The 12856-nt window shown below is 27.0% G+C and overlaps 1 protein-coding gene across 1 annotated transcript in view; it reads right to left on the bottom strand.

The window, feature by feature from the left end:
* Positions 1-12856, bottom strand: part of LOC107443697 (long-chain-fatty-acid--CoA ligase 4) — a gene marked incomplete in the record, with an annotated part of 46553 nt that overhangs the window by 15759 nt on the left and 17938 nt on the right. Inside the window, 7 exon segments of the mRNA XM_016057647.4 lie at positions 632-690; positions 2860-2941; positions 3561-3638; positions 4952-5099; positions 6896-7002; positions 9843-10020; positions 11034-11237. Coding sequence (XP_015913133.2) covers positions 632-690; positions 2860-2941; positions 3561-3638; positions 4952-5099; positions 6896-7002; positions 9843-10020; positions 11034-11237 — 856 coding nt within the window.

The raw sequence follows: 12856 nt of genomic DNA on the forward strand, positions 1-12856 counted from the left end.
ATAGATAGATAGATAGATAGATAGATAGATAGATAGATAGATAGATAGATAGATAGATATCTGATTAGTAAGGATTTTTCGACTTGAGGCATAATTATGCCAAACTCTATGATTGAAAATATTAAAAGGACGGAATTATACCAGCAGAGTGAAAACTAGTTGTGTTGTTGCTTTGATATCAACTTTATGATTAAATAAAAATGTTATTATAAAATAAAGAAATCTGTATTTTATTTCAAACTACCGTTTAGATTTTTTTATTACAAATAGTATAATATTAAATATTTCAAATAATAATATAATATTAATTATATTAAAAATACTTATTTATTACAAATGCCCAAAAGATAGGCTTCGATGCCATCTCCTAAAGAAAATATAATTTTGCGACGAAATACTTAAGCAAATTAATAAAGTAACACCCAGCACCATAGAATCGAGGAACTATGTATTTGATAGGTTCTTTGACTCAAAAAGAATTAAACTTATTCAATTGAAATCCAACTATAAGGTCAAAAATTATCCAAATTACTTCATTTTTTATACCACTTTTCTCTTTTTTAAATGGTTTCAACATTTCGAAAAAAGTCTAAAGAATAACAGTAAATAATCCCTTATTTTTATTTCTTACCTGCTGCAAGCTCTAGGACATGTGCGACAGGTAAATAAGCAATATATGTATCACTGGGTCTAAAAAATTAAAAATATATAATAAATAATTAAACGAAACAGCTCATGAAATGTAGTAAAACTATGCAATGAATGCGATTTTATAAAATAAGATTCTTTAAGAAAAAATAAGAATAGAAAGGAGTAAGAATAGGCATTGAGAAAAATATATATTTTTAGAAGTCAAATTTTATTCATTAGAAATGGCCAATAAATATTTTAGCGAGGAAAAAACAAAAAAATTTATCAAATCCTGGGAAATCACTATTGTGAAAAGCGAATATAAAAGGTAGAAACCAATTTGATTGCCATGGGAAATTTAAACGGGTTTTTTTTATATAATCCATTGAACTCCTCTCAATTTCTTCCATCAATCATACTGGTTTCTATTTTATTTTAACTTATGTATTTATTTATTTGTCATTCCCATTTTTCTCAAAAGTTATTCATCAAATTTTGAAATTTTATTTTTATTTTTTCCTGCTTAAATATTATTTTGTGATCCCTAATGATAATGTAATTCTGACTTTTCCAAAAAAAGAATTCTAAGAATAAGTATAAGGGTAGTTATAAAGTAACTTCTATGTTAAACAGGTAAGCATTCAAAAATTTATAAATTTTAAACTTAACAAATAAAGCACATTTTCATACAATTTCAACACTTTCAAACACTTTCGCATTCAACAAAAATTATTGAAGGGCTAAAACATTTTGTCCTGAACTTCACTTGAATTCAATTTCTTCTCTTTTTGACAATTCTGTTTCAATTAGACTTTTAAACTATAGTCTTCAAGGAAAATATCGATTGTAGTTTTCAACAGATGATATTCTCATTGTGAATGCGCAACAATGCATTTTTCATCGGTGCGTTTAAAATAATCAAAGAGCTATGTTTTCTTAGAAAAAGTAGTTACAAGATTTGTAAAAGTAGTTACTAGATTTGTAAAAGTAGTTACTAGATTTGTAAAAGTAGTTAATCGATTTTTTTAGAAGTAGTTAATAGATTTTTAGAAGTAATCAAGGAATCATACTGAAATTCAAGTGTCGCTTGGGATATATTTTATAATGGGCAGTTCTCAAAAGTTGGGAGTATTACACAGATTTTAGTTATTTAGGTAGTTTCCAGTTGTTTCAACATGAATCAGTCAAATAGCTTGATCTATCAATGAAATTACTGTTTAATACTTTTAAATATTTTCTTCTGATTTTATGAAATAATTTTGCAATCAAATGCCCTATTTCTCCAAGAAATTTTTCTTGGACGTGAAATAGAATATTATCCAAACCGTAATAATCGTAACGCTAATCACACTAAAGAGCAAATTTTTTTGCTGCATTTATGCAAATATTTGATCTTATCTAATTCGGGTGTGAGGAAATTAATTTTACTCCTACAGCTACAGATTTTTTTAAACTGAAATTTTTAATTAATTTTTTTTGTCGAAGTGTGCAAATCAAGGAAATTGCATCGGAAACCTTGGCCTTAAATGTCCTTTTTTGGGGCTACGAACTCTTCCCTATTATGACCTGTTCAGAAGTAAGCGAAGAAACAGCTCATGATAGGAGAGGCACCCCTAGCGGCGTATGATGACATTTTTAGACAAGGGTTCCTATGCAGTTTTAATCCTGATGATGTGCCTTTTTTCTTCTAGAAATTTTTTGCGAAACTTACGTGACATCCTGTTATACATAACGTTTTCAAATTTCTACATTTCGGCAAAAAGGTTATTTAAAAAATAAGAGCAGCTTGGAGAGAGAAACGGATTGCAGACTTGAAAGTTAGCTATGCGAAAATATACAAGATCCGTTAAAACATCTCATGTAACATAAAGCAAAAAAAAATGTTTCCCAGTGTAATTTTCCCCAAAAGTTTAACCCTTAAAGTAATCTGATGCCCTAAAATTTAATGAAAAATTTACTGTGTTAAATTTTGCCCTTTTATTGTTTTACTGTTTTAACGACTTACATGAGCTGACGGGACCTTCCGTGAAAGAAATTTCTATGAAAATTTTTAAGCCTGTTACTTCAAAATTTAAATTAATACCTTAAACTTATGGCTTACAAAAAAATAAATTTACACTCCTAATTAAATTAAATAAAAGACCTAATTTTAATTAAATAAAAGACACTATTGACTATTTTTTCAAGACTTGAAATAACGCTTTATTAAATCTATAACTTATTACTTACTTCAGTTGCAAAGATGGACTATTCATGAGTTCAGCAAATCCTTTTACAGTTGTTAAAATATTCTTATGAGTAATCATTACACCTAAGGAAAACTATCCATCAGTATAATGTTTAATACTAGAAGTTAAATATCCGAACATTTATTAATCCTGTCATGATGGCGCATCAAATTACTTATAATTTTTAAAACTTCTTAAAACCTTATCTCTAAGCAATTCAGAAGATACTACGTTATGGTTAAAAAAAGAAGTAGGAATGGAGCCATAAGGAAGTTAAGAAATACTTTAGCATTGAAATTTCGAATGACAAAGTTGGTTTGTTTTACAAGCATAGTTTGAATGCCTTTTTCAAATAATTTCTATTTTAAAAACATAAATAATAAATATAATTTATGATTTTAAAAATTAATACCATGTTATTTTAAATAATTTATTGCTCTATGATATTACTAATGTATCTAATTATTTTCATATTTTTCAGATAATTATCATATTTGTAATTTTAGCACCAGTCTGCATACTATTTTACCATAAAAAATGCATGTTACACGAGTTCATAATTTGCCTTAATTCTTTTAGCTCGTTGAAGTGTAAAAACTTGTGTCTATTTTTATTTTAGAATTAATTTTAATAATTTATAATAATTCGATCAACCAATTCAATAAATACAGCTTTCAAATATAAAAATCTATTCAATCCAACCTTTTGGAATACCAGTTGATCCACTTGTGTACATAAGAATCGCCATATCCTCAGATTTAGGTGGAGAAAAACTTGCTTCTAAAACAAAGAATAAAGTAATAAAATAAGTTTTAAGTAATTAATTCATTATATTTTTAAATCAAAATGACAGAAGTGTCATTTACTTTAAGAAAACTAGCAGCATAGTTTTCAACCAATTTCCATAATTTTTTTTTATTTCAATTTTTAGCAATAACAATATTTTCTGATTAAAAATGTGTCAATCTTCATTTCTCAATTGACATTAAGTTGCTTGACTGATTTATATTAATTTTATCTAAGCATTAATCTTATCTAAGCATAAATTTTGTAATGCATAAATTTCATTAAAATTGTTGATCATTGAACATTTAGTTTGAAAAACAGCTTAGTCCTTATTCAGATATTTTAACGGAAAGAAAAAGAAAACAAAACATTTCTCAAACTGGAACTCAAAAATTTCCCTCTACCTTTTATTCAAAAAGAAAAGAGCTGTTTTTGATTAAAAAAGCTGTTTTTGATTTAATATAATAAATAAATAAATTGAGACAATTAGATAAAAATTTATTTTTAAAAAAATTAAGTATCTTAATTATTTCACATCATTACGAATATTAACTGTTCTTTTTTTTTTGTTCTATACCATTGTTACAGATAAAATAGCAAGTTATAAACTATGACTCGCGTAATAAACGATTTTAAAAATGAGACTCATAAATGGAAAAGATTAGCCCTTAATCAATTCACGGAGAAAAAAATTCTGCTGAAATTACCGCACTGCATGGTAATGACATTTCGGGTAAAGAGAAAAAATTAAAAAAAAACATAATTCTGGTTAATAAAAACGAAATATGGGGTATTTAAGCCATGTATTTTGGAATTTTTCTGTTTATAAAGTCACGGTTAACTGTAAATTTTATTCAAAATTATAGTTCTTATTACTACACATTTATTAAAAAATACAAAACTAAAAAGTAAATGTTACCGAATGAATGGTTTTTATGTCGTGCTCTAAGGTATCATGATGAAATTATCATATTTTACCACATTTACCAAATTTTATCACATATTACAAAACTATGTTTCTATGTTTATTTAACATACACATCGGTAACATGCACATCGGTAAAAATTACAGAGCTTTTCAATGCTCCCATAGGACCAAAAGCACGTTAAATGTTACCATATTCCGATTGTTTTAATCACTTTTTCTCTCTGTGTATAATTCATTGTTTATAGCAATACATTTAACTCTTCAGCGTACATATCAGAAACTAATACAGCTTAAAATATAATTCATTCATTTCTTTTGCTTTTATTATGTATACATATTGCAAATTTAAGCAAAACAAACGAAAAAAGACCACGTTTACCAGAAGAGTCTTTAGATTCTTTCCCTTTACTTTCAAGCTGTGAAAACGGCAGTGAATTTACATGTTTTGGTATACCTTCAGTAGACTTTTTTGTCGAACTTTCCATATAAACTAAATGAGTAACATTTGGAACTCGAGGTAGAACATTCTAAAATAAAATGTAGCATATCAATTTTACTTAAACTAATCACCAATTTATGAAATAATTTTGTTTCATTGCAATACATATTTAAGTTTATCTGGGAGACTCTAATACTTGTAAATTTTCTTGTTATTGTGAAAGGAAAACTGTGAGTGGTTTTATCAGTTTGAACCTAACGTTTCTAGGTTTTCTTTAATTATTTTAGGAGCCCTGATAATAAGAATAAATCGTAAATTGTTGTTAGAGTCGGCAAAATGAAAAACGAATCAACTTGAATAGCTTTATATCTAATGATCAGATTTTCACGTACTGTACTACAATCCTAATGGTTCGTATGCTAATGCTAATTCCTGCTAATCCAATGCTATAATGCTAATGCTATGCTTATCTAATGCTAATTTTACGCTTTACACTGCGTTTTAAACCAGTGCTAATATTCTATTTTTAAGTGCTTAAAGTGATTCGTTAACATTGCAAAAAAAATGCCTTTTTGGGTGATACAATTTTTTTTAAAAATGTATTTCAAAAGTTAATCGATCACAAAATTTTTTCCTCTTTAATAATTAAAGGTAGAATCCTTTTGCTTCCATTTTGTGTCATTTTAGAGCAATGGCTTATATTCGTTGGATTTGTGTACCGTCATTTTCGAAAAAAAAGATGTAGAAAAATTGAGGACTAATAACAGAACATCCGTTTTAATTTACCAAGAAAGGATATAGAGCTTGTTACTGAGATGTATGAAACTATGTTCGATTTACTGAAAACGCGGGTAATGTTCCTGGCCGGCAACGACCATTGGATACGCAAACTATCCACATTTCTGGACGGTTCGCGAGCTATTCCCTTGCTAGCCATTGTGCTAACTGCAGTAACTTAAGTGGTTTTGCCTTAACTCGCTAAGTTAATTCTGGTTGGTTATTGTGTGGCTCTGAGGAGAATTCATCTGGACTAAAAGCCTGGTGCTGTCTGATGTTATAGTAACATGTAAGAGCACATTTCTAATGGGGGTGCGATGAAGGAATGAAAGTGTCGATTGGTTTACTCACGCTGGTCTATGCCAAGATCAAGACAAAGTTATTCACCCTATACCTCTTTTTGAAGTAACTTTTCCTCATAACCGTGGTATCCCACACGACGTGCGACTGGTGTCTGGAGGAGTTCTCCCGATAGCCGCACTATACACTGAAAATTTTTTCACGAAAACAAGTGTGTCCACTGGATTCAGCTAAAAATTATAGGGGTATGAAGTGGAACATTAACAGGCACGCGTACGCTAAATGGATCGGCTGATCAACGCCTGTTATAAAATAATAGAAAAAATATCGGTGAAAAAAATTTCGAGTGACTTTTACTCTGTATTTATATATAAGTCAAATATGCAAAACGATTAAATAGGGGAAAAAAATTTCTAGTCTTCTTTGTATTTACTTTTTTTTTTTGCATTGCTTAACTAACTAACCAACAAAGTCACTGATTTAAGAAATACATATATTAATTTACTTTCTCATTATCCAATAAGAATTTTAGGTAACATTCATTTATTTTCCATTCCAATCAGCGTTTCATTCACAAAGAATGAGAGTTACTTTATTTCTTGCATTATAAATTTCCCGATTCATAAATATCGTTATACGAATCACAAAATGAAGTTGGAAATGATTTGTAATTAAGAGGATTACTTTGAAAGTATTTCCCAACTCTTCTTAAGAAAAATTAGAAGAAAAAAAACTTGCTCGAAGCCATTGTTTCTTCCTAAATTATATTTTTAAAGATTATTAATGCAAGAAAAATAGTGTTCATACTTTTAATTTTGGCAACAAATCTGATGAAGTAATGATATGAGAGACTTCAGTTTCTCGCATGCCATGAACAATACCTTCTTCTCCTAAAGTTGCATATAACGTCACAACTGAAATACACAGAAGTTAAAATATTAACGCCAGCAATTTATAAAAATTTAATAATCCTTTACATGCATAATTTAATACACTGAAAAATCATGCTTATAGGATCCGGTAAATCAGTATCATATACAACACATATATTAGTCTGATTTCAACCTTACATGCATTAATTTATGTTTGCATTAATTCTTAATAAACATTAATTCGTGTATAATAATATTATATATGCTGCAACAGGAATACTTAAATCACATACCAAACATTAATTAAACAGATTTCAATTACATATACATTAATTTATGTATGCATTTCTCCTTCATATGTATCAATTTATATACAGTTCGACATAAAAGTAAACACACTGAAAATAAAAATTAAGCACACTTACTTTTTACACCTACTTACAACACATAAATTAGACTAATTTCTACCTCACATGCATTAATTTATGTTTGCATTAATTCTAAATAAACATTAATTCATATATAATAAAATTATATATGCTGCATCAGGAATACCTAATTCACACACCAAACGTAAATTAAACAGATTTCAAGCACATATACATTAATTTATGTATGCATTTCTTCTTCATATCTATCAATTTATGTACAGTTCGACACAAAAGTAAACACACTGAAAATAAAAATTAAACACACTTTTTACACCTACTCACAACACATAAATTAGTCTAATTTCTACCTCACATGCATTAATTTATGTTTGGATTAATTCTTAATAAGCATTAATTCATACACAATTAAATAATGTATGCTGCATCAGGAATATCTAAATCACATACCAAACGTAACTTAAACAGATTTCAAACGCATACACATTAATTTATGTATGCATTTCTCCTTCATATCTATCAATTTATGTACAGCTCGGCATAAAAATAAAAACACTGAAAATAAAAATTAAACACACTTACTTTTGATCTATTGATCGGATTTTCATGTACCAGAATTCAATCTCAACATGACACTTTACCGAGGGAAAAACTCTTCAGAGCAAATTCTATTTCACTCACAATCGTAATTTAAAATTTAAAGTATAGAAAAATGGGATTTCATTTAAACCTAGGGTAAACTATGAAGTTTAAATGGTAAAAAAAGATTTCAAAGTACCCAAAATATATGTCTGCGGGATTAATTATATGCTAGTGGGGAAGCAATTCTGCCATAATTTATTTTCATTTTGATACTTTGAAACTTCTTTTCATCATTTTGATACTTTGAAGCTTCTTTTCATCATTTTGATACTTTGAAACTTCTTTTCATCATTTTAAATTTCACAGTTATCTTTTTATTTATCTGAACTCACTTTTTCCATTATTTAAATTTTAAAATACCAATGGAGTTAAAACAGAACTTGCCATGAAAAATTTCCTATAGTGTCCTCTTAATGGCTTAAGAACAAAACCTTAAATATGCTAATTAATTAGTGCAGACGATATTTTGAAATACGAAATGAAACACAAAAGCATGCTATCTCTAAAAAAATATACCTTTTTTTCAACGGATTAAGATTCTTGACCCTCAAAAAATGGGGTGAAGCCGTAATGTTTGAAAATATGGTCTCAATAATTTAGACAGAAGAGCAGTTTAAAACTTGGACCCTTTAATGTTAATTTCATTTTTCGCGCATTTCATGCAACTGTTTAAGCGAATCGAAAAATTTTTGCGCACAATTATAATATTCGTTTATCCAAAGATAATTCCATGTCCAAAATGGTTTTTAATAGTTACTAATTATTTTTTATTACCTTATTTACTAATAATAGAAAAATTTTGAAGTGCAAGGTATACAAATTTGTACATCATTTTAAAATACATAATTTTAAATTATGAAAGACAAAATTTGAGCGCAATCGGTCGAATAATTCCTGAGTAATTAAATTTAAAATATACTACCTCTTAAAATGATATTTCTCTTAAACTATTCAACCAATTTTGTTCAAATTTTTCATTTTGTCATTTAAAATTACTAAGTTTAAAGTAGAGTAAAAATTTGTACACCTTAAAATTCAAAATTTATTCGAATATTATTAAATAAAATAGCAATAATAAATGAATAATTATTAAAAATTATTTTTGAATTAAATTATCACTGAATAAACTATAATCATAATTGTATGCAAAAGAAATTTATCGATTCGTTTAAAAAAATTCCAAGATGTGGTGAAATAATACGTAGAAAATTTTCATCTTAACTTTCCACAGCTCTACTGACTAAACTATTGGGACCATATTTGCCAAATTATAGCTATCAGTCATACTTTGAGAGTTAATAAACTAAACAGATTGAAAAAAAGGTATGTTTATTCTGAAAAAATACGTTTTGTTACATATTTAAGATCAGGTTCTCAAATTGTTAAGATTGAATCTTAGTCCGTGAAAATCCGCACATAAGGGATCATTCAAGGTGTTCACCTTTTTTTGGCACACTGTACTGTAAAATAGTTATGATCTGTAGAATTTAGAATGTATAGATTGCATACTACACGTAAATTAAATAAATTTCAACTCTTGTTTTCATCTTTATCCTTGTGTGTCTTAGTAAATGAGATTTTTATGTGCTATATTGTTAGAATTTATTTTGCAAGTAGTACTACAGGTTTAGAAACGCGTTAAATGATGACTATCGCAATATGAAAAATCACTTAAAGCAACATCTATCTTAAAAAAATTAGAAAAAAATACGCTTTTGAGGGAAACGCATTTTAAATTAAAATGCTTTTAACACCACTTTTATTTTTATTTTTTTGTATCACCGTCTAGATTAACGAATATTTGTTGAAATATTAAAAAAATAATGAAAATAAATATAATATTTCTTTTACCTGGAACATTAATTCGGAAACAAGCTTGTGCGGTTAAAAGCCATTCCAGTCTCGTTTCAGCTAGAATAACAATGGGTTTTTTTGATGTTACACCAATTGAGAGCAATCCTTTGGCAACATGCTCAACTCTTTCATTTACTTCTTTAAAAGAAAGCCACTTATATTCTCCGAGATTTAGCTGAAAAATAATTACTATTTACGCTTTATTTTTAATTATTTAATATCTTAATTAATAAGCTAAACTAAATAAATATGGTTTTGACAAACTTCAGTTATTTAACAAAACACCCGGATTGTAAAAGCAAGAATCTTGTTTCTAACTATATATTTTTTTAAAATTAATTGTGTATATATGTTTTTAATTTTGTAAATTGTAATAATAAATAAATTTAAAAAATAATAATAAAAATAACTTATAATTTTGTAAATTGCATAATTAATTGTATAATGCTTGTAATTTTATAATTCATTTGTAATTCTTTTAACAAGGTCGTAAGTTTTAGAACATTAGAAAATGTACTTTTTTTAAAACTTTCCCTGCCTTTTTCTCCACTTCTTCTCCTAAAACCCCTCGTTTTCCATAACAATTTCTAGCCCCGTATTTTAAAACAGCGCATTTAAACAATTCCTCTATTGCTTCAGCCTCAATATTTGTCAGCATTGCATGCTTCACTTGACGAAAATAACATAACAACCGTATAATCTCTTTCATTTTAAAGTTTGGTCTATAAAAAAGTAAAATTTAAAACTTTGTTTCCAACTGTATTTGTTTTTTAAATTTACATTGTACTTGATTTATAATTTCTTTAACATAGTCGTAAATTTTAGAACATTAGAGAATTTACTTTTTCTAAAAATTTTACTAACTTTATCTCTATTTCTTCTTCTTCTAAAACTCCTCCGTTTTCCATTTTTTTACAACAATTCAACAATTTTTATCCCCATATTTAAAACAGCATATTTAAACAATCTCCCCTTAGTTTACGCATCAATATTTGTTGACATTGCATGCTTCATTTCACGAACATAACATAACAACCTTGGAGATATTTTTCATTTTAAAGTTTGGCCTATAAAAATGTAATTATAAGCTAAACTTTGTTTCTAACTGTATTTTTTTTAATTTAACACTGTACCTGATTTATAATTTCTCTAAAATACTCGTAAATTTTAGACCATTAGAGAATTTACTTTTTTTAAAAATTTTCCTGGCTTTATTTCTACTTCTTCTTCTCCTAAAACCTCTCGTATTCCATAACAGTTTTTATCCCCATATTTTAAAACAGCATATTTAAACAATTCTTCCATAGTTTCCGCATCAATATTTGTTGGCATTGCATGTTTCACTTGACGAACATAACAACCGTATGGATCTCTTTCATCTTCAAGTTTTGCCTATACGAAAGAAAAAAAATAATAACTTGAAGCATTGAACATCTTAGTAAGAAAATGTTAAGTAAAATACATAACTGAAGAAAAAAAATACTCATGACACAAAAACATTTTTAATTAGATTCGATCAACAAAATAGTTGAAACAAAAGGCGTTAATAATCATTAAAAAATCGAGAAAAGGAGTTATTATGCTCCTGTTTAAACGTAACCAAGTAGTTAATATCATAACCATCATGGCTTCTGATATAAAAATGTAAAATTTTATCATTACCTTCCATCATTTAATTTTAATTTTTTTTTTTTTTTTTTTTTTTTTTTTTTTGTAAATCATTTCATTGAACCTCACATGTTCTGAATAACTTCCGCATTGTATTCCGCTTCTTATAAAAATGAATAAAAATTAAGTTTGAATGCTCAAATACCAGTTTTGGAACATCCTGTATTATTGAGGAAGTTTAATCAAGAAAAACATTTACTGTTTTTCCTATTTTTACTCTCGAAAATATACAAAAATTACATTTTTTAGAAACTTCTTGCTCTTTTCTTTTCTTCTGCTCATTTCATAATTTATTTATTCATTTTTTTACGTATTTCTGCTTTTATAAAACAAACAGATGAATTCCAAAAAAGAAAAATTCTTTATAGATTATATGATAAACCCTACGTATTTAGTCAATTTTAGCAAATTACAAACGGGTGAACAGAAAGGAAAATTATTTTTTTTATGCTTAAAACTTTTTTATAAAACCATTATTATTTTTAAAAAATAATTTATATTAATAAAATATCTACATAAATACATTTAATGAAAATATAAAATATATATTTTAAAAATGAAGTGTAATATTTAAGAAGTTATTACGAATAACAAAATTAATATTCCTTGTTAAATAATATCTTTATCTCTTTATCACCTAAATCAGTGGTGTCCAACTGATGATCCGTAAGTCAAATCCTTGTCAAATCCACGGGAGAAAAAACGTGACGTATTATTAAGCATTTATTTAAAAACAAATTCCGGCATTTAGTCGAAAGGGAAAAATGGGAATATATAGGTATGAACTATTTTTGCTACATAATTATAGCAAAAAAGGCGTATATTAAATTTTACAATCCAAAAACATACCTTGTGATAAATAATTTTTTTTTAAAGAAAAAGAATAAAAATTGCAGTTTCTTCTGAAACAATCAATTCTGGGAAAGTACATCTTTCCACCTTTTTTTTTATTCTAAAAGTTTCGTCATTCTGATAAAATGTTACACTCTGAAGTGCTTCAATGAATGAATTTCTCAACATTCAAAGAGCTTTTATAACTATTTATAGAAAACACAACCAACGATACATTTAGAAAATAAGTTGAAATGATAAATCAATTTCGATAACCCTATATTTTAATAATCACTCGTTATAAATATATATATATATATACATATATATATATATATATATATGTAATACAAAAAGTAAATACTTTTGTATTAATAAAAGAATTAAATCTCTTTCGTTTTCATAAAATGTCTTTGTTAAAGAATAAGCGTAGAGAGATTCTATTTTGGGAATTCAAGGCTGAATACTTACCATTGAAATATAAATAGATTTATATTTCAAGGGAAGAGTTA

This window comes from Parasteatoda tepidariorum, chromosome X1 (genome assembly GCF_043381705.1).
Source record: "Parasteatoda tepidariorum isolate YZ-2023 chromosome X1, CAS_Ptep_4.0, whole genome shotgun sequence".
Taxonomy (NCBI): domain Eukaryota; kingdom Metazoa; phylum Arthropoda; class Arachnida; order Araneae; family Theridiidae; genus Parasteatoda; species Parasteatoda tepidariorum.